Below are 26887 nucleotides of genomic sequence, written 5' to 3'. Positions count from 1 at the left end.
TGGATTAACATTGCACTCAATAACATTAGGACGTTTTCATTTATATGCTGTTTATTGTTGATGTTCGCATTATTTTTCATATGCATATGCATATATATGCTCGTTTCTGCGTTCTCACATTCTAGACTCATTCAGGAGATATAGATAATATATATGACCCTGGAGCACAAAACCAGTCATAAGTAGCACGGGTATATTTGTAGCAATAGTCAACAATACATTGTATGGGTCAAAATTATTGATTTTTCTTTTATGCCAAAAATCATTAGGATATTAAGTAAAGATCATGTCCCATGAAGATATTTTGTATATCTCCTACCATAAATATACCAAAACTTAATTTTTGATGAGTAATATGCATTGCTAAGTACTTAATTTGGACAAATTTAAATACGATTTTCTCAATATTTAGATTATTTTTGGACCCTCAGATTCCAGATGTATCTCAAAACCACACATCAGTGGAAAGCTTATTTATTCAGCTTCCAGATGATGTATGAATCTCAATTTTAAAAAATGGACTCTTATGACTGGTTTTGTGGTCCAGGGTCACATATATAGATAGTGGAACAGTGGAAACACCGAAAATCCCATTTTGGCGGGGGAAAGAGTTAAAAATGAATTTGACACACTGAAGGACCTTTTAAAATCATGTAATGAAGGCAAAAAGCTGTTAAAAAAAGTTGCTGGGCCTAAGATATATATACATTCATCTAAATTTGAACTTAAACATCCAGCCACCCTGAAGCAGTTGTTGCTGATCTCCATTTCTTCTGATATGAATGATGTTTGTCTCTCAGGCTTGACTTCATCTATGACCTGTTTGAGCGAGTTGGTAGCAGGAATGGAGACGAGACTCTGAAGATGGGCACTGCCCGCCGCAAACCCACCGTCAGCTCTCAGTTCAGGGTGAGACAGATGATCTAAATGTGCCATCTGATGTTTTTATACAACTATATTTTGAAATAATCAGAACAAGAAGACTGTGAGACAACTGCTCTTAAATCAGTCACTTGTTGGGTTAAGGATGCTCCCTTAAAAGACAGCTGCCTTTGTAGGCAGTAGTAAGTGAGGCAGCTCAGTAAGTTTCGAAACGGAGCTAAAATGTGTGTTTTCATGTTTGGCCGTAATATTTTGGGTGGACATTGCAGATTATGAGTGCAAACCTAGTAGAATTTTTGGGATATATTTCTGCACTTGTGTGACTCTGTGTGTACCTTGCGTGTGTGTGTGTTTTGTCCTCTTGTCTATGTCCCTGTATATCTGCCCGTTTGCGGGGGTTAAGGGGCTTTGCATGTCATAACTGCCGTGCAGGGGATTTGGCAGCTGCCCTTGTACTGTGGCTCTTAAAGCCAGGGGATTACCCACAAACCAGGCACAAGGGTTTGACAGGGTCCGTGCATGTTCCCCTGTTCCCCTGTCATTAAAGCCGGCCTGGAGCCTCTCAGTCTGAGACTGTGGGACAGAGTGCCAGGTTGAAGGGTCCTTGATTTGACTGGGTAAATACTAGCCCTGTCACTGCCTGTGTTTGCCCTCCTCAACAGGAGATGTGGGACGGACAAGCAAATAGCAGCTGTGGTTGCTGAATGGCAGTTTTGGTGCTGTTACTTTCCTGTGCAGGGGTGTAATTTAGTGTTATTGTGACTGTGTGTTTCAGGACTCTCTTCATGCACTGATGGCCACTTTAAGTGCCTCCAACCCTTTCTTTGTGCGCTGCATCAAACCTAACATGGAGAAGGTAGGATTGCCACTTTCTTACTGTCCATATCACACTTGAGTCAATCAGGAAAATATAATAATCTTCTAAAAACGTCATTTTCAAATGAATAGCTCAACCCAGAATGAAAGCCCATCATTGTTTATTCAACCACAGGTTGTTTCAAACATGTTTCACTTTCTTTCTTCTGTCAAACACGAAAGAAGAAACTTCGAACGAATGTTCATGCTGATCTTTTTCATATAATACAACAATCAAAGAGCAACTTAAAGGAATATTTCACTTTCTCATCAATGGATGCTCTGCAGTGAATGGGTGCCGTCAGAATGAGAGTCCAAGTAGCTGATAAAAACATCACAATAATCCACAAGTGAATTTAAAAACAGCTTGTACATAATAAACGAACTAACCAACAGAAAGCTGCTTCGCTTGAAAGTGACTTTGATATGAGCTGTGTTGTTGTCAATAGACCAATAGTGACCGCACCTTCACAGTAGCTTTATTGGTGGAACAGACCCACATTTGAGCAATTCACCAATTACCTTCCTCTTCACTGTAGCTACAGAATCATATTCAAGCATATGCATGGTCAACCCTGCACATCAAGAAGTGTTCTGCAATGTTTGGCGTCAGTAACATCAAGCAGCACCGCTTCTTGCTTTTCTCGTAACCAAATATTGATGCACCAAATTTGAATTTGCAGAAATGCAAATGAGATTTGAGAGCTATGTGAGAGATTGTCAGTGATGATTACTTTTTTTTAGCTCTGCATTCTCTGGTCACTATATGCTTTCACTGTATGGAAAATAACACTTTGAACATAATGTGCAATTTCTTCTTTTTTAGTTAAATGAATTTAAAAAATCCAAATGGGTTTGGTATTTGGGTGAATAAATGGGAATTTACTGCATAAGATATTAAGACTTGTTTTTAAAGAATGTGTCTTTAATTTGAGTATATTTTGTCTTATACTCCTCTGGCCAATTTTTTTCTGGTTTTCAGTATATAATGTTGCTTCTGATTTATGTTATGATTCAATATTTGTATTAGTTACATATACTGTTATACAATTTCCAGCGAAATGTATATCTGGTCAGCTACTTAAACTGTGCATTAAATATCTAAATGATGGATAAAATGGTAAGATAAGACAAACATAAGAAATTATAATGGATTCAGGTTAAGTTTTTTAATAATGAATTAATTTACCATGATTTTGGGAGTCCCCAATAACAGGCTGACATGCATGCAAGGTCAAAAAAACACTTTCATTTTCTTTAAATATGCATTTATTTCTACCTTACCTGCTCAACAACTCCCAAACGATTCGCTCAACTATTCAGTTTTATTTTCAAAAATCCATAATAGGTGCACTTTAAGAAATCATTAGTAGCAGTGCAGTGGCCTTTGCTTATGATAAAGTAAAATTCACAGGACAATCTGACATTGTGAGAAGCTGTACAGCCAGCAGCCTGTCATGCACTCTACATGTACATAGAGTCTCTTTGTGCTGATCTGCTCAGATTGGAGCGGCCCATCCCCACCACCAGCACATTCCTGCAGCCCAAACCCGACTGTGCTGGGGTCAGAGGTCACGGCTGTCCGCTTCAGCGGCACTGAGAGGAGTAGCACACTCCTGACCTGCAGCAGAGGAATGTAGAGATAACAGCCAGAAAATCGCACAGAGCTACCCTTCATTATATGATACAATAGAGCTGTAATAACGCTCATTTGAGCCCCCATATTACAGGAATTATTATGATTGCATTGATTTATAGAGGACTCTCGTTTCAGTGGGCAGAGGATCAGGTTGTGCTTCTGATGGGGTTGTTGTATTGTGATAACTGTCCTCAGGGAGGGGAATCACGGCTGTGGCCTTGTCTGGCGCCTGACTCCCTCTGTTATTCCACACCTTTTCTTCTATCATTTATGCCACACAACACATCCCACCTCACTTTGGGGCCCCTTTAACGACAATTGTGACACTGCATACTTCATGCCTAACCCAGGTTTACTGCCCAAATTACACAGGCAGACCAGAAATACACCTCACATTAGCCTGACATGATAATTTCAGTTCAGATTGTGCTGATTGAAATGAAGGACATGGCAAAACACAATAGTGGAACATGCTGCTAAGATGCACCAGATGTCCAGGCCACCAACAATGAGTCCCGCTCTTTAACATAGCGATCAAACGGCCTGATGAGACAGGACAGTGTGGGAGCAGCTGAACACCAGGCACTGACGTTACTGATCCAGCTACTAAACATGACGCAACACCACACACAATAGACACGATCAATCCCAGTTGAAAAGTCCCATGGCTGACGTTGGTGTTTGACCCCTTTTGTCCTTTATGTGACAGATCAAAACAAGTATCTCTGTTATGTCACGCATAGGTTATGGTTAAAGTCAGAATGAAACCAAAATAGATCCTATAAAAATTCCAAGCTCTCAAAATACCAAGCTCTCTTATTTTTCAGATCCTTCCCTTTGTCATAACCTGCAAAAATAATTTTCTTCAAGGTTTTATATCAGTATTTTTGTCTTTTTTTTTTTTTAAATATCAAACTGTCAAAAATATATATTTGACTAAATTAAGATAAGCTATTAAGATTTATATTCAGAGAATGTATTTTGGTTTATGTATTTGTTTTTTTTTATTATTTAACAATGATATTGAGACTGCTACATAGTGACCAACAATATGGATAACGATATACAATTTTCGGTAACACTTTACTTAAAGCCTTTATGTATAATGCATTATAAAAGTAGCTTTAATGCATTAATTATGTCTTGTAATGCACCCTAATGCATTGTACAGTTTCATGAATAATTGTAACCTCAGTTAATACATTATAACACTTAGCAATTCATTGTTACACTATGTAATTTAAATTCGGTTATAATTATTTGCAACAAGATATAATGTATTACAACGCACATTATGAATAATTATAATACTTTATACCATTTAATAACCCTTTATTATGCATTATACAAAAAGGCATTAAGTAAAGTTTTACCCAATTTTCTTTTAAGCATAAACCTCACAAAATTCATCATCATCATCATTAAAAAAATTGCTAATGAGGAAAGAGCAATAAATAGACCCAACTTGCATAAGATTACAGAAATCTGATGTGTTATTATGAACACTGTTTCATGTTAGCTTGTAGTAGTGTAATAGGACCACTGTTGAATATTGAGTTTTGGTCCATTCAGTTTCATGTAATATTGGGCTTAGCCAGTTGATACCAGTGCTGATAGTCATATCCTTCTATCTTCCAGAACGCAAATAAATTTGATGCAGATGTGGTTCTGAATCAGCTACGTTACTCTGGAATGCTGGAGACAGTGAAGATCCGTAGAGCAGGCTTTCCTGTACGGAGAACCTTCCAAGACTTCCTCAGCAGGTGAGATACATCGCCAAGAAACCATCACAAAACCACTGACAGTCCATCAAAATACAGTTAGAAGCACAAAATCTGTTCCAGATGCTCATATTTGATCTCTGACGGTTTTTGGAAAGGTAATGTAAAGTTAGTGTTCTTGAAAGCATAATGAACAATACCAGGGACGTTTTTCTGAATCTATCAGTACATTGATCTCTTACAGTAAATTGAGTGAAGTGGAATGTATGTATGTGTGTTCAAGCTGTGCCCACTTCCTGTGCAGATACACAATGATCCTGAAGGACAGAAACCACACGGCGGACGAGAGGAAGAAATGTGCAGATGTGCTTGCGAAGTATGACGACACAAAGAAAGAGTGGCAGCTGGGAAAGACTAAGGTGCGGTTGCGTGACCAACACATGTTCACACACACAGTTTAAATTTCCAGGATAAATTGCAAGAGTGCAAAGACTTCAAATAAAAACTCTTTTTCTCTCAGATTGAACTACTTGACCTTTATGTAGTCTGTGGGTTCATGCCTGACCTGACATTCATACTTTACATTGTTCAAACAGTCATTTGAATTTATATCTGAAATGCAAAAAGGAAGAAAAAAAAAAGATACAGACACGCTCTTAGGGGTTTTTCACACTTTTTTACCATAGGCTTATGTAATCAAGATTTTTTTGGTAATTATTTAGATATTCTCACAGTTCAGAACATGTTTGAGTGATACAGTGTTCCATTATCATGGCATTTTACAGAGTCTGTGAACCCTTTGAAAATTTCCAGATTTCTGCATTGCTTACTCATAATATGTGGTCTGGTCTTAATTAAAGTCTCAGTTATAGACATCCCAGCCCTAGCGAGAGTGGCAACAGTCCAGATTTTTCTACATTTGTTAAATCCTACCATGGATGGATGAATGCAATGCTTATGCTTCGTTACAGTGCTGTGAAAGCTTTTGTGATCGAGGTATGGTTCACACTAACCAGTCATTCTTGAAAAGAAGAATATTTTCAGGAGAAGCCAGGCTTTGTGTGCCTTTATTTTAAGAGCAGGGCACCTGTGCAACCCACATTTCCAATCTCACTTCCTTAATTGACTCCAGTAGTCATTCGCTTATATAATTGTGACTTTGCTGAAGAACAGAACACATTTAATTAGTAATTCATGCAGAAGACTTATTCTTGCCACTATGGTACTCTGAGGGACTTCATGTAGTGAACACACAGATGATACCTCGATATTAGCATCATGGAAGTGATGTGAATGAGTGAAAAAAATAATGGAACCATTTTCATGGTAATGTTTCGCAACACTTGGATCCACATCTAGGGGGTGGAGATGGTAGGTTTAGGGCTGGAGATGGGTGGGTTTAGGGATCAGGGGGTGGAGACGGGTAGGTTTAGGTCTATGTAAGGTGGGAGGAGTTGGATCTAGATCCAACCACGTCCCCTGGATCTTGTGTCCTGCAGTGAGGACCATCTCGTGAAACTGACTAACTAGCACGTTATTAGGAAAGGTGATTTGCAAAGATTCATAAAAAAACCTTATACTCACATCTTCTGTAGATGAAGCTGGAGTTTCGCGGCTAAAGTAAACAGTACTGCTATGTTCATTATTACATCCAACTACATTCTTGTTTTCCCCTGCACCGGAGTCGACACAATGGCGGTCGGACTGTTTACAGCTCACTCAGTTCACTAAAACGGCCTTGTCAATCAACTATCGTGGGAGCGGTCTGTACAGAACTACATCATTCTGACAGGAATCTCAGAACAGCCTGATTTGAGAAAGAACACTGGGTGGATCATTATAGGATGGATGTGCACTTCCAACACACATTTATGTTCAAACAACTTGTAAAGTGAATTTTGCACCCGATTACCCCTTTAAGACATGCTTTTTTGGCACATTAAATAATGTGCCAGTAATTTGACGAGCGCAAACGTTAGTAAAACATGTTGCATGATTCATTTGAATAATCTCCTCCCATAACTTTTGCGTCTGAAAGGGAAACTCCTACAAATGCATATTCAATTCGGTCAGGCGCAAAAATAACTGTGTTCAAGCCTTATTCTTCACTGCGTGTCTTTAGTAAAACCTGACAATTTTAATGCCAAAAGACGGTTTGCGCTGGCGCAAGCTGTTAGTTAACACTGGCCTTTGGGCTTTCATAGGGGATTTCTTTCAGTCTTGTGGTGTTTTTTCTGTCTCTCCTCTTTACATTATTTCCTTTTTCTTCCTCATACTTCCTCTGCTCTCACCCCCCTAAAAAAAACCCCTCTCCACCTCTTGGTAAGGAGATTTTACCCTCACGTTACTGAAATGACTCATCCTGATCTAGCCAGACTGAAACAAGAGCGCAGCACTTTAAGGGCGTTTGGCAACAGGAGCACAGCAGCTCTGAAAATAATACTTTCTGTTCAACAGTGTCTATTCATTCTTATCTTGTTATGAGTCAATTATTCACTCTCCTTGGTCAGTCTCTGCCACACATTAAGCACGGCGGTTCAGTCGGGCTGTTTTTACAGTAAGCGGAGCTCTGAGGTTTCTGAGGAACAGGAAGGCACTGTAAATAAAAGGCATTCTTGCATGCTTAGATTCAGACCACTTTTCTTAAGATTAATTGAATCCAGCGTGCTCTGCGTTATTTCCTTTGGGGTCTTGTGGTTTCTGGCTTTCCTGAGAGCTCGTTTGGGTATCTCTTTATCAGGGGTCGCATTGTTAGCTTGATGGAGCCTTAATGCGGTGTTGCTGTGATTACTTGTGCTTAGGTTTGGTTTAATTTGGAGCAGAGAAATTATCTCATAAATCAAATAACTTGAGATGGAAACAGTGAGGACCTATCAGTGCTCCTTTCGGTCATGAGATGCCGTGTGGGTTATTATGAAGGAAAACCAATTCAAACCAAACAATTAGATGACTTCTGTATGCAGTTAGGCTGTACTACGTAAGGAGCATTATAGCAAAATAAACCCCGACATGGTCGTCAGGATCACTATACGCAAAGTGGAGTGCATGACATGGAATAAATAGTAATTGAGTATTGAATTTAAATGGATTTTATTACAAAAAATCTGGTTATCTATACATTTATTTATAAATTAAGGTATTAAAATGGATCAAAAGTAACAGTAATGACATTTATAATGTTCCAAATGATTTCAATTTCAAATAAACGCCATTCTTGTGAACTTTCTATCTATCAAAGAGTCCTGAAAACAAGATAATAATAATGATAATAATGATTATTAGATTTGAGAGATAGTTAAAAGACAACAGTTTTGTAATAATATTTCACAATAGAACTGTTTTTACTGTTAAATAAATGCGGCTTTGGTGAGACTTTTTGTTTTTGTTTGTTTTTACAATTAAATCAATTTTACTGACCCCAAACATTTGAATGGTTGTGTATATTCAGATGAAGAGTATTTTGCATCGCATGGCACATACCATCTGAATTTTCAAGGCATAGCATTGTCTATGATAATCAATGATATGGCATACATACATAGTGTAATTGTAATTAATTATATTTAATAGTCATACATCTTTGAGAACTGGTTCTGCTAAAACAAATGTACCATAAAATTAAATATCACAGAAATAGTTATGCCTTTAAAAACAATTTCAGATGGTATGTGCCATGAAATGCATAATTTATCTGAATTCATCATGGCCTCAATAGACGATTGAACGTAATGCAATATTTCTCTTTTTCCTAGAATGTTGCTCTCTGTCTCCCACACACACATGCATAAAGACAGTGAAACAAATGAATTCAGATACACACACTGGACACGCAGTCTCTCTCCCTGCTGAATAGAGTCATGCTTTACAAATTGTTTAGCTGTAAAATAGCCTCATTGTTCTGAGTGGTGGGGTCAGAGCTGGATGGCTCCAATTTGTTCTCAGCACGTCAGAGCTCCAATGTACTCAAGGTCAGCTACTCTAACCTACAGCTTTCACTGCTCCACCAGGCTCCACGATCATACTTGTTAAATAGCCTGTTGCCCTTAATGGACCCACAGAAAGCTGGTGTCTTCGTGACAGAATCTGGGCTAATGGACCGTGCATAGATCTTATGCCAAAATGCATGTCTATCACAGTTCACCCAACATAGTCCCTCACTAAAACATTACATGCATTTGTTCCCCACAGTTACCAGTTGATTATGTTTATCCCTTTCTGAAAAGAGCAGTGAATTTGGCTCCCGGCATATGTTGTGTTTTGGATGCTGTATTTCTGGTGTCCACACAGGATATCTTACCTAGTTTAATGTCAACATGTTCCTGACTCATTTTGCTTTCATAGAAACAAACTATTCAGCGAGAAAAAATGTAGGTCATGAGCTGGTTGGTATTTATTGGGAATTAACTTGATATTGAAAAGTATATATTTACAAAATATAGCCTAATCTATGGGAGTTTGCCTAAATATCTATTTGGCGATTGGTTAACATCAATGGAGATGCAGAGCAAATGATTACATTTTGAACAAATAATATAGAAACATTCCCTCTTAGGAATAATGTGTGCCAATTAATTGCTTGCAATGCTTCTCAACTTTTTGGACTCCATGGCCCCCTTTGTCCAAGACATTTGAAGGTCCTGCTATATAAGCTGATATATACGTCTGTTATAATAAAAATAAACTCAAAAAACTAAATTAAAATAAATTCCGTCATCTACTCAACCTCAAATTGCTCCAAACCTACAGTATATGAGTTTCTTTGTTTCACTGAGCACAGAAAAAGATATTTGTATTTGCCAAATACTATGGATGTCAATGGCTACCATCAACTGCTTGGTTACCAATATTCTTTGCAATATTATCCCTGTAAGTTTTGTGGAGGAAAAGCATGGCTGAGCTGGTTCACCAATGAGTCCTGCACCAAAACCAGCATGGATTGGTAGACAGTAAGATATGGCACTTATCTTGTATCTAAATAAAAACACCCATCTTTAAGATCCAGCTTGTGTTCTGTTGGGAATAGGTGGTTGTGTCCTTTTTGACTTTTTCAGTCAGGAATCTACAGAAAAACCACAGGGTCAGGATTCTGGACCAATGTCGCTACAGGGCCACATGAAGCGTTATTAGAAGTAGACATCAGGCAGTGCTGTATGGAGGTTGTTTGATCAGTGTTTACACATCTGTTCCACACATGTGTTTCATGTTTCTATATAAATACAGTCTCTTGTGTAAAACACTTTTAATGTTTTCCAAGTCTAGGTTGGGAGTTAAAGCTCCAGACAGTGTCTGTCATTGCTGTACGTGTTCGGCAGTCTGTTATAGTTGTTATCATGGCTTTAGGTCTGTTTTCTTTTATGATTTCATTCAGGAGTGTGTGATTGTGATCAGCAGAGAGTGTGTGTTCGCTACAGGTCCTCTTTTGAGCGGTGGCGCTGGCTTTTGTGAGTGTCAGATTTGAGGTGGAGGTGAGGGGAGGGGCGTCAGATCGAGAAAGGGGTCTGAGATTGTGCTTCCTTGCTCGAAACAAAACAACCTGTGTGTAATTATATCCATGCTGATTGTATGTTGAGGAAGTGTGATCCCTAGATCGGGGCTCAGGGGTTTTTGAGTGGGATGGGGGAAGGATGTGGACGAGGAAACTTCCCCCTGTGTGTGTGTCTGCAGCTGTGCGACGTTGATTACAGGAACATCTGGGTCATCGGTTCCAGGAAGTTTCACAATGAGCTTAAAAGATCTGTGGGAGGCCAGACGTGACGCTGTGTGCATGAGTTGATATTAATTGAAAGGACCTGATTCTGGTAATGCCAGCATATACAGACTGTACTGAATGTACATTATATAGTACATAATGTAGGTATATTGGATGCTGCATTGCTGGTGTTTCCATCAGTCCTCTTTACTAGCTTAACCAGTATAAACCAGCATGAAGCATGAAGACCACCTCAAGTTTTGGTGGTAGTGTTGATGTCATGGAAATTCATGTTTGCATAATCACAGTTTACACAAACATATTAAGCAGCACAAATGTTTTTAACATTTAATAATAAAAGTTTCTTGATCAGCAAATCAAGCTTATTAGAATGATTTCTGAAGGATCATGTGACACTGAAGAATGGAGTAATGGTGCTCAAAATTCAGCTTTGCATCACAGGATTAAATACAAATTTTAAATATATTCAAATATAAAACCGTAATAATATTTGTAATATTTAATATAGTATTTTTGACCAAAGAAATGCAGCCATAATAGACTTATTTAAAACAAACAAACCAAAAAAATCATACCAACCCCAAACTTTTGAACATTGTTGTATGTATAAAATCAATTTGACTCAAGTTCACAAGGTTAGACTCTTTGCCATCCTGTGTCACAGGAAAGAAGTCATCACATTCAAAATTGGTGGTGAACACCGACTGTGGGTCATATGACAGTGCCAACATGGAGGTTATACTGTAGTTTGTATTAATAATACATACATGCACACTAGTTGAGAAGATTTCTTGAAATGCAGTATACAGGTACATCTCCAAAAATTAGAATATTGTGAAAAAGTTCTTTTTTTTGTAACTTATTTCAAAAAGTGAAACTTTCATATATTTTAGATTCATTGCATGTTTTTGTTTTAATTTTGATGATTAGAGCTTACAGCTCATGAAAGTCAAAAATCAGTATCTCAAAATATTAGAATATTTACATTTGAGTTTCAATTAATAACCATCTCTACAGTATAAATTCTGGGTATCTCTTGTTCTCTGAAACCACAATAATGGGGAAGACTGCTGAATCTGCAAAGTTGACTGGAAGAATTTGGGTAGGAAAAGGTGCACAAGCAACAGGGATGACCGCAAGCTTGAGAACACTGTCAAGCAAAGCTGATTCAAACACTTGGGAGAGCTTCACGAGGAGTGGACTGAAGCTGGAGTCAGTGCATCAAGAGTCTCCACGCTCAGACGTCTTCAGGAAAAGAGCTACCAAGCCACTTCTGAACCAGAGACAACGTCAGAAGCATCTTACCTGGGCTGTGGAGAAAAAGAACTGGACTGTTGCTCAGTGGTTCAAAGTCCTCTTTTCAGATGAAAGTAAATTTTGCATTTCATTTGGAAATCGAGGTCCCAGAGTCTGGAGGAAGAGTGGAGAGGCACAGAATCCATGTTGCTTGAAGTCCAGTGTGAAGTTTCCACAGTCAGAGATGATTTGGGCTGCATGTCATCTGCTGGTGTTGGTCCACTGTGTTTTCTGAAGTCCACAGTCAACGCAGCCATCTACCAGGACATTTTAGAGCACTTCATGCTTCCTTCTGCTGACAAGCTTTATGGAGATGCTGATTTCATTTTCCAGCAGGACTTTAGCACCTACTCACACTGCCAAAGGTACCAAAAGCTGGTTCAATGACCATGGTGTTACTGTGCTTGACTGGCCAGCAAACTCGCCTGACCTGAACCCCATAGAGAATCTATGAGGTATTGTCAAGAGGAAGACGAGAGACACCAGACCCAACAATGCAGATGACCTGAAGGCTGCTATCAAAGCAACCTGGGCTTCCATTACACCTGAGCAGTGCCACAGGCTGATCACCTCCATGCCACGCCACATTGATGCAGTAATTCATGCAAAAGGAGGCCCAACCAAGTATTGAGTGCATAGAAATGAACATACTTTTCAGAAGCCTGACATTTCTGTTTAAAATATCCTTTTTTATTGATCTTATGTAATATTCTAATTTTCTGAGACACTGAATTTTGGGTTTTCATTATCTGTAAGCCATAATCATCAAAATGTCAAGAAATAAAGGCTTGAAATATTTCACTCCGTGTAATTTATCTATATAATATATGGGTTTCACTTTCTGAAATGAGTGACTAAAAATATTGACCTTTTCATGATATTCTAATTTTTGTCGATGTACCTGTATACTATGGCAGTACACAAATTTAGACGTTTTCGTAGTTTTAAGCAATATACTCGTTTTATATCTAACCCACAAGCTTATCAAGTTTTGCTTGAAAAGTGTGCTATATTTCTTTAAAGATTGTAGTTGTGTATGTAGCGTTAGCATTGCTGTTCATTATGTACTTTAAGTACCGATACCATGAATGTGAGTGACATGGATCAGCATGATCGTCTCAGAGTTTTATGTAAGTGAGTTTTAGAAACAGCATCTATGCAATTATTTATCTTATCTGTCCAACAAAAAAGAAACAATTTGTGCATCACAACTCATCATCAAATCTTTTCACCTTATGTGCCGTACCATTTTTTTTTTTACCTAAATTGGTCTTTCTGTCTTATGGCTTCACACCTTCTCTGCTTTTTCGGCTGTAAGGATCATAAAAAGTGTTTCATTGTCTAATTTTCACACCTGATACACAATGCTGCTAGGCGAGGATTCGCTTTGGCGATTAGTGAAAAACAGCAGGTCACGTAATTTCAACTTGGTGAAATACACTGAGAGGGGTGAACTGCAAAATATAAAATTAGAACTATGTTGAGTACAGTCTTCATTGCATGTGAGTGAAGCCATTGTAGTAAAAGACATTTTATTCCTTAAAGGGACAGTTCACCCAAAAATGAAATTCTGTCAGCATTTACTCGCCCTCATGTTGTTCCAGACCTGTATGCGTTTCTTTCTTCTGTTGAACTCAAAAGTAGATAGTGGCTACCATAAACTGTTCGGTTACCCACATTCTTTAAAATCATCTTTTGTGTTTAGCAGAAGAAAGAATCTCATACTGGTTTGGAACCACATTAAGGTGAGTAAATGATGACAGAATTTTTGAATGAACTATCCCTTTAATGCATAAAACTTTTTGGTAACACTTTACAATACGGTGGCACTAATATGCATTAATTCATGCTTAACTAATGCACATATAATCATGAGTTTATGTATAACTCATGAAGAACTAAACCATTTATTAATAACATATTATATATATAATATGTTATTAGGGAACTAATACATTATGACACATTTAACTAATAACAATGTATTACTTAATCTATGGATCATATAGAATGTTCATTAGTTGCTGATGCAGTAATTATTAATAAATGGTTTAGTTCTTCATGAGTTATACATTAACTTCTTATTATCTGTGCATTAGTTAAGCATGAATGCATATTTGTGACCCTGGAGCACAAAAAGCAGTCTTAAGTCGCTGGGGTATATTTGCAGCAATAGCCAACAATACATTGTGTGGGTCAAAATTATCCATTTTTCTTTTAAGCCAAAAATCATTAGGATATTAAGTAAAGATCATGTTCCATGAAGATATTTAGTAAATTTCCTACAGTAAATATCAAAACTTAATTTCTGATTAGTACTATGCATTGCTAAGAACTTCATTTGAACAACTTTAAAGGAGATTTTCTCAATATTTTGATTTTTTTTTGCACCCTCAGATTCCAGATTTTCAAATAGTTGTATCTCAGACAAATATTGTCCGATCATAACAATACCATACATCAATGGAAAGCGTATTTATTCAGCTTTTAGCTGATGTATAAATCTCAATTTAAAAAAATTGACCCTTATGGCTGGTTTTGTGGTCCAGGGTCACATTTGTGCACCTGTATTGTAAAGTGTTACCAACTTTTTAAATAAGTGTCAAACTACTCAATGTCCAGTACTGTTTAGTATAAATGTTCTTTTACGTTTAGAGTTCATTATGAAGTAATTTATGCAGATGATCTCTTTAATTCACCAGTGTTTCAGAGGTTTCTCTTCTGTGAGTCAGCGGCTGTGAGTAAAGGGTTAAGCCTTCATGTCTCCTGTCTCTGAGACAGACAGAGAGAGTGAGGGTGTGGCCTGCTCTTTGGCCAAGAGCCACTCTTCCCCCTCCTCCCTCTCTCTCTCTCTCTCTCTCTCTCTCTCTCTCTCTCTCTCTCTCTCTCTCTCTCTCTCTCTCTCTCTCTCTGTCCGTGCACGTCAGTCTGTCTGGAATAGCCCAAGCAGCAGCAGTAACAGGAAATCAGAGCACTGTGGTTTGAGCACAATGGCAGAGCTCCACAGCTCAGCTCCCTGTAGCCTGTAGCCTGCTGAGCAAACTGGAGACGTGCTCTTCACACCGCCTGGAGAGAGTTACCCATCAGTTTACCTAAACCTGCCCTCTTCCCTCTCCTTGTCTTTCTTCTTTGGTGCCTTGCAGGTGTTCCTGAAGGAAGCTTTGGAGCAGAGGCTAGAGAAGGAAAGAGAGGAGGTGCGCACAGCGGCTGGTATGGTGATCCGGGCCCACATACTAAGTTATGTGGCAAGGTTAGTGCAGCTTTGTGTGTGTTTGTGTATAAACACGCTCTGTTGAATGGGGTCGGGTGAGTTACCAAAGACTGTCATTGTGACTTGAGTTACTTGATTGCTATAATCGAATATGTGAATGAGATTGAAGTTTGCATAGCAGAATGATTTACCAGGGCTGCGTGAAGCAGTGAATTGAGAGCAATGCAAAGTGGATTAGATTCATTATGAAAGTGCAGGGAAACAAATGAGGGAGAGACCATGAAAAGTCATCAAGAGTCTTTTCACTGCAAATACTAGCTGAATTTATTTACATGCATGTTTTTTTTTTCAGTTTTGAGGGATATTGGCATAATCAGGGGTTTTATGTTGCTTAACATGCAACTTTGTGTTTCAGAAGTGATTTTTTTTTTATCTAGCAACCCTGCTTAAACCATGCTGGTTTAGTTTTAGCTTTGCTGTTTTTTGGAGGGATTTTGGGAACTTGCCAGGCTGTGAAAACATCTGGGTGACCAACTAAAGACCATTTGGGAAAGGCTTGGAGACCTGCTTAAACTAGCAAAGACCAGCAAACCAGTTTAAGATGTTTTCAACAGGTTGCTTTGATGCCATGGTAAATAAAAAATTACAAATGTCAAAAATATCAGCATTTGTTTTGTGAGAAGGGTCTGCTGAGACACTATTTTGGTTCCTGGGTGTTTAGCATTCATTTGCACCTTGTCGTTTATGGGATTGATGAAGTGCCTGTTTTGCCTTTATTTAGTATAAAAGTCAACATCCACAAATGCACATACATACAGACTCTCAGTCCAGCGTTACAGGTCAGATGTGAGATTTTCTGAGTTAGGGGTCTAAATGTAGGAGAACTGTGGCACGGCTGCTCACACAGATCATATGTATTTTATTATCACAGACATCAACTAGCCAGCGTTGTTTATATTAATGACCCTATTTCATATTTGTCATGCTGATAGCTTTTTAAACGAGTTACTGATGTGTTAATGACAGAGTTGTTTATTATGTTGAGTAAAAGCTGTAATATACTCATAATTACTGTAATATCCCTGTCAACTAATCATTAATGTAGCCTCGAGGGCTTGCTCTCTAATGTTGTACCTCTCTTTCTCACAGAAAAAACTATAAAAAAGTCCGGACCAACACCATCACTATCCAAAAGAACTACCGCGCTCACTTCTGGAGACAAGCTTTCCTTCGTTTCCGCTCTGCTGCCGTGGTCCTCCAGAAACACATCCGCGGACAGATCGCTCGACAACTCTACCAGCAACTCTTAGAGGACAAACGGAGGAGAGAAGAGGAGGAGAGAATCAGAAGAGAGGAAGAAGAGAGGAGACGACAAGAGGAGCTGAGGAGGCTTGAGGAAGAGAGACTAAGACAAGACGAAGAAAGAAAGAGGGAGGAGAGACGGAGGCTTCAAGAAGAGGAACAGAGAAGGAAAGAGGAGGAGGAGGAGGCTTTACGGATACAGCAGGAAGAGGAAGAGTCGAACAGGAGGCAGGAAGAGCTGAAGAGCAAACAGATACTAGAGGACATAGAGGCAGGGCACAGCAGGTAAAACGCAATCCGGGCAAATGTTTGAGTTTTAATTTAGGTCATCCAAAATCTGTGTTGGCTGCTGGACTGTGCTTAATCCCTGTCTAAAAGGATTCTCTCCCATTTTGCCTCATATTAGGAATCTAGTGGAGAAAAATCATCACAACCACAAGGTATTATTTCTATTCTATTTTAATTTGATTTTATATTCCTATGAGAGAGATTTAAAATCTGGAAAGGATATATCCTTGTATTGTCCTAATTCTCTTACAAAAAATCTGTAGTAAAATCATAGTACAATGGTAAGTCCCAGGGTAATGCCAATGAGCTATATGGGTCAAAAAGAGCCTCTTGAGAAGCTTAAAGGGATACTCCACCCCAAAATGAAAATTTTACTTTTTGAATACTTTTTGTATGGAAATAAAACAAAAATAACTACTTTATTCAACAATTCGGCACCGTAACGGCAGCGATATTCTCCAAAATTTTTGAATGAAGTAGTTATTTTTATTTTATTTCCGTACAAAAAGTATTCTCGTCGATTCATAACGTTACGGTTGAACCACTGATGGCAGATGGAGGATTCTGACGATGTGTTTCATACGTTTCTGGACCTTGACAGTGTTATTTACTTGGCAGTCAATGGGACAGTCCTAAGCCTCTCGGTTTTCATCTAAAATATCTTAATTTGTGTTCTGAAGACGAACAAAGCTTTTACAGGTTTGGAACGACATGGGGGTAAGTGATAAATGACAACATTTTCATTTTAGGGTGGAGTAACCCTTTAACTAGTTTGTCAGAGTAGTTTAACAAAACTGCTTCATTGCTTATTAATATTTAGATTTATAATTTATAATTATTATATTATATTGTGTTCATTATATATATATATATATATATATATATATATATAAACAATATTTCCACTAAATCAAATTTACCACCATGAAGAAAAAAAAAGTTAATTTTGACTTCACAGAGATATAAAAAAAAATCAGATAAAGTGACCTTTTTAGGATATAGGAAGGTTAGTTCTGGTTGGAAAATGTCATGTGGTGCAACTCCAATTTATAAATTAATAATAAATTAATTAAATTAATTATTCATAAAAAAACTTTTTTACCTTGAAAAATATGTTAAAAACATTTTGGAAATAATAAAGATGTCTACACTCACGTAAGAAGAATATTTTATTTCTTTTTACATGATAGTCACACAGTGAGTCTCTTGAAAGTTTTCTTGAAATGGTATACATGATATATATTTTTTAAACTTGATTGAAGCATTGTGCTTTTTGACTGGACCTTGACATTTTTTTTGGATTGACAGGATGAACTGTATTTATTCGGCGTGTCCTCACTATCCCTTCCCTATATTCCAGAAGGACGAGTCCCACAGCCTGTGCCAGTACTCATCTGAAGAGGAGAGTCGTCAGATGGAGGAGATCCTGCGGCTGGAGCGAGAGATTGAACGGCTGCAGAGACAGAGAGACGAAGGGGTGTCCTTGCTGAACGACAACTCCAGAGACGAGCTGCGGCAGAAGAGGGACGCCGAGATCTTCCTTCTGGAGAAAGAGGCTTCACGTGTGGCCACTGAGTTCCTGGAGATGCTGGACTTCGGAGGTTTGGAGCGGTCGCTCTCCAGCGAGGAGAACCTTCACGACCCATCAGAGACCACTGCTCCTCTGGCTGAGGAAGAGGTGGATGAAGGCTTCCACGCGGACGATGAGTGTATCCCACTCCGCGACTTCCCTCTCCCGGCTGCCATGCCCATGGACAAAGAGATTCTCTCCAGTCTTCTGCCTCCACCACCTGCCTTTACTGAAGGTCTGGTGGCCATGTCCTCACCTGCACGGATGGAGCGACCGAAATCCAATTCCTCCATCAAACAAAACAGACTCTCAGACATTCCCCCTCCTCCAACTACAGCTCCACCCCCTCCTCCAGCTGCACTGCCCTCAACCACGGGAGATTATGGACTCGGAGTGGTTTATAAAAACGCCAGGAAGACGATAACAGAGATTGTACTGCCAGTGGAGGAAACCAGCTTCAGTATTCTGCCCGACACAGAGTCAGACTATGACCAAGAGGAGTTTGAGGAGGCGCTGGGGAGTTGTGGGGACGCAGGAAGTACTAATGACGGACACCTCACTGACGAGGAAGTGCTTCATCGATCCTCCTGTACCTACAACAGCACAGACTCCTTTAGAGGAAGTTCAGACTCAGTGAGTTCACTCTTTTCACACTTAGACAGCGCGCTCGCACTGAGAGCGACTATATTTCACTATATATCAGTATATTTCAGAACTATATTTCAGCGCTTTTGTGAACAAATGCAAAGTTTCAGGTAAATGCAATTTTTAGAGGATGCAAAGGTTTGCGAGCAAAAGCATTGAATTTTTAATTTTTTTCCCTCCCGTCTCATTTTTTCTCCTCCATCAAATGGAAACCTACACTGTAAGAAAATGTCAATATTTGTGGTGAACATAATGGCAGAAGTGTAATATGTTGGCAGTGTTTCAGGTATTATGGGATGGCATTGTATATTTTATATACAATAGACAAAACACACTTACATATGTGACCCTGGACCAGAAAACCAGTCATAAGACCATAAAACCATACATCATCTGAAAGCTGAATCTAAATAAGCTTTCCATTGATGTATGGTTTGTTATGACAATATTTGGCTGAGATACAACTATTTGAAAATCTGGAATCTGAGGGTGCAAAAAAATCTAAATATTGAGAAAATCTCCTTTAAAGTTGTTCAAATGAAGTTCTTAGCAATGCATATTACTAATCAAAAATGAAGTTTTTATATATTTACGGTAGGAAATTTGCTAAATATCTTCATGGAACATGATCTTTACTTAATATCCTAATGATTTTTGGCATAAAAGAAAAATGCTACAAATATACCCCAGCGACTCAAGACTGCTTTTGTGCTCCAGGGTCATATATATATATATATACAACAGGAATTGTAACAAAACATAATAATGTACATGTCCGATAATTTTATATTTCATGAAGTGATTATATTTGAACTACCAAAATCTGCTTTATACCTTGTACCAAAAACCGCCATAATATTGCAAGTGGAAACAGAAAACCACACGATGATTCAGAGTTCAAAGTAAGTGGCCTGTCTATAAAACATGACCAATAATTATATATAGAGAGTGCACAGGGTCACACACACAAAGACAAAACACCATCAGGGTAACTCACAAAACTAAAGTAATGCAACAAATATTAACTAAACAACAGAAAATGTGACAATTTTTTTCTTATGTACATTACCAATAGCAAAAAAGATACAAAAAATATAAATCTAAAATATAATCTTATGTGAGTTCACACATGAACTTCTGGGAAACATGTCCTTTTACTGAAATTACCAGAAATGATATGGTATTTATAGTTTTTACTTGGGGAAAATAAAAACAAATTTGACAGTATTTCACAGTAAAATTATGTATGGCAAGTTAACGTATAGTTACTTAATTAGACATTTATTTTTCAGTGTATGTATTTAACGTAACGACTGAATCATTGCTCACAGCAAATGTTGAGTCTGTCCACTTTGTTGCAAAACCACTGCTTGGGTTGCCATAGCAGCAGTGCTTTAAAGAGCATTCATGAGACATTATCTCAGCATGTTTTTTGTTGGCATTTTTGACTTTATAATGATAGGACAGTGTAGAAGAGACAGGAAGTGAATTGGGGGAGAATGAGAGGGGGGGGGGGGGGGAATCGGGAAAGGTCCTCGAGCCAGGATTCGAACTCGGGACACCCATAGTGCAATGGCGCGATATGTCAGCGTGCTGCCCACAAGGCTATTGGTGACAACACAGCATGTTAACAGCTGACAGTCAGCACATCACAACCCTCGTGGATAAGTTGCATTTATAAATTCATCTCCTTTATAGCACTGCTGCTCTTAAATGCTGACCTTCACCAGTATGGGCAACTAGTTGACCTACAAACCTGTCTGTTGTTGTTTAATTTGCATAAAGTTGAGATCTTCTAATCTTTGTGGCATCTCCAACGGTCACTGTCACTCACATCACGTTTCCTTTAAAATGAGTGACTTCCAGCTGCTTTGTCACTGCGAAGTGTGAACGCCTCGTTAGGCATTTGGCATGAAAGGACTATGCATTTCATCACATTTATACAGTTCAGTGTCAGGGTAGTGAGATCCGGTATTGCCTGAAGCAAAACAAAAACACTCGGCACTTTGTCCTAATTCTTTTAAGACCTCTAAACTTGGCATAATACCATAATGAATGCATCTTCAAATGCCTTATTGCTTTGGATTTCTTGTAGCTACTCATGTTTTATTTGCTAAAGCAGCATGAGCGGATCAGATGAATATGATTTGATATATATTGAGTCTTTGTCCTCCGGGGTATTCCCAGAATGAGCAGCGATTAGACAACGCTTGTCACACCTGCTCCAAACACAGTCCTGCAACAGCTTGATTGTTGACTCTTGGAGAATATTTGAACTCCGAAACCTCATTCGGGTTATGTTTGGGTGTAATGTGAAACTTGACATGAAAGTTAACAATGGGAGGAGATTTACTGATGTCATGCTCTTTTTGTTTGCATTAACTAGTAGGATTAGACAGTGAAATGTATTTGTCCTACCGTACCACAGCAAACACAAAGTGTGTACGGGTGTACGTTACAGTGTAAAGAGCCATTTTTAGCCAAAACATACACTGGGATACAAGATTTTGGGGTCTGTATTATTATTAGTTTTTAATGTTTTTTGAAAGAAGTCTCTTATGCTCACCAAGGCTGCATATATTTGAGCAAAAGTACAGTAAAAACAGTAGTATTGTGAAATAACTATTTTAATATATTTTTATATGATGCAAAGCTGAATTTCCAGCATCATTACTTCAGTCTTCAGTGTTCCATGATCATTTCAGAAATCATTCTAATATTTGCTGCTCAATAAACATTTCTTATTATTACTAATGTTAAAAACAGGTTTATTGCTTAATATTTTGTGGAAACCATGATACATTTTCTTGACATTCACACTCCTTTTTCCCCTACAGTTCATTGACAGCAATGACGAGAATGATGGATATGTGGACACAGACGAGGAGGTGTCCAATGGTAGAGTGCATCTGCTGAACGGAAGTGGACCTCCTTATTTCCACAGCTACCTGTACATGAAAAGTGAGTGTTTCCTACCATTTACTTCCGTATTGTTTAGCTTATGGCTATATCACTGGATGATATTGCTCAAACTGAACATATCAGTGGTTGGATAGATGAATGTTTCATTGTACTCTTTCTTATTTTTCTTCTTTAAGGTGGGCTGATGATCCCGTGGCGCAGGCGCTGGTGTGTTTTGAAAGACGAGACCTTCATGTGGTTCAGGGCAAAGCAGGACTCTGTCAAGTCAGGCTGGCTGTACAAGAAAGGTGGAGGGATGTCCACTCTGTCCCGCAGGAACTGGAAGATGCGCTGGTTCGTCCTTCGAGACTCTAAACTCATGTATTTCGAGAACGACAGTGAGGAGAAACTGAAGGGAACCATTGACATCCGAGTTGCCAAGTAAGCCCCCAGATGTTTGGTTCACTGTAAATGACAATGCATAGCGGCTGCAACTGGCTGTCTGACTCGTGATTACAAGCAAAAGACCAACAGGCTTACTGTTTTAATATTCATCGACTGGTGTTTCCCATAGGGAGATTGTGGACAACCATGAGAAGGAGAATGCACTGAATATTGTGACCGAGGACAGGACTTACCAGATCTATGCAGAATCTCCTGAGGATGCAAGGTACATTTAAAATGTATATTTATTTTATTCCAATGTGCCTTATTCAGTGTGTAACTTTCATATTCATCTGTTGCGCCCCCTTGTGGTGTATTATAACTTATTTCATATAGTTTACTTGTACCTGTCATGCTTGTGTTGCAGTGGCTGGTTCAATGTGTTGAGCCGTGTGCACAGTGCCACTCCAGAACAGCTTCTGCAGATGCAGCATGAACAGGCCAACCCCAAGAATGCAGTTGTGAGTGTTCACACTAAGCTAACTCATTAACAAATGTCTGGAATCACTTCCAGCACCTTTAAAGGGTTAGTTCACCCAAAAATGAAAATTAGCCTATGTTTTACTCACCCTCAAAGCATCCTAGATGTATATGACTTTCTTCTTTCTGACGAATCCAATCGGAGTTATTCAAAATTGTCCTGGCCTCTCCAAGCTTTATAATGGGGGTAAGCAGGTGCTTTGTGTCAACAGTACAGAAGATGTGAAATAAAGCATGCGCATCCGTAATAAAACGTGACTCACACGGCTCCGGGGGGTGAATAAAGGCCTCCTGTAGCAAATCCATGCGTTTTTGTAAGATACATTTTTTCAAACGTAATAAACACTTTTTTTCTCACTTCCGCTGACTGTCGTACGCAGAAGGCGTATGATGTAGGACGTATGCATCGCGTGATTAGTGATGAACGCGGAGAGAGAACAAAATAAAACGCCGGTCACGTATTAGAAGCGCAAAACGAGGATTTGTAAAGAAAAATGTCCGAGGATTTCAATATAATCCAAGAGGACACTAGTTTTCCTTTGCTAAAGTAAGGAAACTTTGCTTCTTTCGCTCCTGTAAACAAACTCGCGAGACTAACATATCTCAAAGACTTTTGACAAAAAGTACCCGCTTATTATAAAGCTTGGAGAGGCCAGGACAATTTTTAATATAACTCTGAATGGATTCGTCTGAAAGAAGAAAGTCATATACACCTAGGATGCCTCGAGGGTGAGTAAAACACAGGCTAATTTTCATTTTTGGGTGTACTAACCCTTTAAGTGTTGTAAAAGTGACATGTACATTTTATTCATCCTCAGGGAACACTGGACGTTGGGCTCATCGACTCTGTATGTGCCTCCGACAACCCAGACAGGTAATGCATGTTATCAAGGGAGTTTATCTTAATATTATTCCAGAAACACATTTTCTGTATCATCCATACTGTTTATATTTAACTTAGTAATTTTGAATTCAATTTATCATTTTGGAACAATTCTTTTAAAATAGTATTCATGTTTTCCTCAGGCCAAATTCATTTGTTATTATCACTGCTAATCGTGTGATTCATTGCAACACTGACACACCTGAGGAAATGCACCACTGGATCGGCCTTCTGCAGAAGCCTAAAGGAGACTCGAGAATAGACGGCCAGGAGTTCATAGTGAGAGGTGAGTCAGACCAGTCTGTACAGGATACTGTACTTGCTACATCATTGAGGTCACGGCAAATCATCGTTAAAAAAAAGGTGCCATTCATGTCCTTCATACACTATCGCTGTTTTCTTTAAAGAAATATTTTTATTCAGAAAAGATGCATTAAATTGATCAAAGGTGCCAATAAATATGTTTATATTTTACAAAAGATTTCTTGTGCAAATAATTGCTGTTCTTTCTGCCATTCAAATTCAGATTTGCCATTACAGAATAAATTACATTTCAGAATATATTTAAATAAAAAGCTATACAGTTATTTTAAATAATCTTTCACAATATTATACTGTATTTTTGATAAATGTAGCTTGCAAAAACAAAAACCGTACCAACCACAGATGTTTAAATGTACTGTACATTTGTGTAAAAACATTCTCTTTTGCCAATTTTGCTGTTCCCTTATTAGTATATTAGCAAATATACATGTTTAAATTGCATTGTGTCTGTAGATATCTGTAGACCTGTAGATGGTAGTTGTTATATGTGACCCTGGACCACAAAACCAGTCTTAAGTCGCTGGGGTATATTTGTAGCATTTTTCTTTTATGCCAAAAATCATTAGATATTAAGTAAAGATCATGTTCCATGAAGATATTTTGTAAATTTCCTACCGTAAATATGTCAAAACTTCATTTTTGATTAGTAATATGCATTGCTAAGAACTTAATTTGAACAACTTTAAAGGTGATTTTCTCAATATTTAGATTTTTTGCACCCTCAGATTCCAGATTTTCAAATAGTTGCATCTCAGAACTAATCTATAGCAATTATTTGAATCGTTCTTTCAATTTTATGGTCACTAAAATACACACAGGCAAAGTCTTCTCATGCTTCCTTGATTGTAATTCTTTCCTCTTTCAATGTTTCTGTCAGGTTGGCTGCATAAAGAGATGAAGTCCAGTGGGAAGAGCACATCTCTCAAGCTAAAGAAACGCTGGTTTGTTCTGACCAATAACTCACTGGATTATTATAAATCATCAGAGCGCAGCGCCTCTAAACTGGGAACACTGGTGCTCAACAGCCTTTGCTCGGTTGTTCAGCCCGATGAGAAAGTTTACAAGGAGACAGGTGAGTTCAAGTTGAGAACTTATTAGATTTCTTCAAATGTTCTTTGGACCTTTTCTAATTCCCCCGTTCACCACAGGTTACTGGAACATAATAGTCCATGGGAGAAAGCACTCTTACCGTCTCTACAGCAAACTACTGAACGAAGCCATGAGATGGGCTTCAGCCATTCAGGTGGCCATTGACAGCAAGGTTCCCATTGAAACACCTACCCAGCAACTCATCCGAGATATCAAGGTACATTCACCCTAAAATATCTCATTGAATTTGCAATTTCATGTGGAGTGAGTTTTTTCATCTCAATAACAATCATGTTTCAGTTGGGGAAGCCGATACCTCTCGAACCCCGACACTCCCTCAGGGTCAAAACCTGTAGTGTTAAGTGAGGTACACGAATGAGTGCTCTGTGTGCTGTTCACTCAGACTGTTTTCTCTTATTTTTTTTCTAATTGCTGTATTTATTCTATTATTTCTGTGTGCTTCTGTTCTACATTTATGCAACAGATCTGAGTCATTTTGAATGGCAAAGATGCACTCAGTCATGTTAGTTTGTGTTCTGCTGGACACATCTAGTGTCGTGGATGCTTAAAATAAATTTTCTGTTACCTGTGCCATTATGACACTAGCCTGTGCTTTTCAACATGATTCATTTATATCTTGAGAAAACATACAGGGACAGTTGGCTCTATATAAAGCCAGTAGTATTGACTTGATCATGTCATCTCAACATGGTTTCAAGCAGGGCAAAAACAGCAAAGCTCAAAATTCCTTTGTGTGCTGTGTTTCCATCTCCAGTGATCAGTGGATGTACATTGTGTTATATGAATAAAAAACCCTAATGCCATCTTTCTTTTCATGGTTGTGCAGGAGAGCAGTCTTAATGTGGAGGCTGTGGAGCAGATGTACTGGAGGAACCCCATCCTGAGATACACGCAGCACCCGCTGCACTCGCCCCTGCTGCCTCTACCGTACGGAGAGGTCAATGTCAGCTGTGAGTCTCTCATTACACTGATCTACTCTGTGTTTCAGCGGAGCATAGTGACTGATAGCACAGCCATGGGGTTGATTTCCAGAGAACAAAATGTACACCCTAAATGCAATCTAAGTCATTTTGGATAAAAGCATCTTCTAAATGCATAAATGTAAATGAATGTGAAATAAAAAATCATCAAGTGCTAAAATGAAAAAATTGATTAAAGCAATATAGAAAAATAAAATAATAATAATGACAAAAGCAGATAATAAAACGACTAAAACTTGAATTTTAGAGCTAATTCAAAATGTTAATAAATACAATAATGGTATATAAGTAATACATACATAATATAAGTTTGACATCGGGCCAAAAACAAGTTCACCACTAGATGGCGGGTCAGAACATAGTCAAAGGATAATTTAATATATTAATTGATGAAAAATGCAACCAGAATTGCCTATGACTGACCGTTACAGTGTATTTTGTAACCGGTAGTGAGCTGTTACTCTGTAAAATCCTGCAACAAAAATGAACAAAAAGCCACATTTGTGTGGCGGTGTCCGATCAGAGTATAATAATCACTCCGTATGTCTGAAATATCGAAATTTCTGCCACTGAATAAAATATAAAAAAAGCTTATTGCGACTTTTTATCTCACAATTCTGACTTCAGATTTTTTTTCTCAGAATTG

General features: G+C 38.4%; 1 protein-coding gene across 1 annotated transcript in view; it reads left to right on the top strand.

Annotated features, from left to right (window-relative positions):
- LOC306876590 (unconventional myosin-X-like) overlaps positions 1-26887 on the top strand; it is a 75208-nt gene that overhangs the window by 40007 nt on the left and 8314 nt on the right. The window contains exons 17-33 of the mRNA XM_079427887.1: positions 801-909; positions 1658-1738; positions 5015-5139; positions 5402-5516; positions 15247-15353; positions 16464-16901; positions 17023-17056; positions 18265-19107; positions 21957-22080; positions 22218-22461; positions 22595-22690; positions 22832-22925; positions 23763-23818; positions 23971-24113; positions 25029-25223; positions 25300-25457; positions 26088-26211. Coding sequence (XP_079284013.1) covers positions 801-909; positions 1658-1738; positions 5015-5139; positions 5402-5516; positions 15247-15353; positions 16464-16901; positions 17023-17056; positions 18265-19107; positions 21957-22080; positions 22218-22461; positions 22595-22690; positions 22832-22925; positions 23763-23818; positions 23971-24113; positions 25029-25223; positions 25300-25457; positions 26088-26211 — 3086 coding nt within the window. The remainder of the gene's footprint in view (positions 1-800; positions 910-1657; positions 1739-5014; positions 5140-5401; positions 5517-15246; positions 15354-16463; positions 16902-17022; positions 17057-18264; positions 19108-21956; positions 22081-22217; positions 22462-22594; positions 22691-22831; positions 22926-23762; positions 23819-23970; positions 24114-25028; positions 25224-25299; positions 25458-26087; positions 26212-26887) is intronic.

This window comes from Barbus barbus (genome assembly GCF_936440315.1).
Source record: "Barbus barbus genome assembly, chromosome: 11".
Lineage (NCBI taxonomy): Eukaryota > Metazoa > Chordata > Actinopteri > Cypriniformes > Cyprinidae > Barbus > Barbus barbus.
Note: the sequence above shows the minus strand (reverse complement) of the source record. Positions and strands in the feature narration are given on the sequence as shown.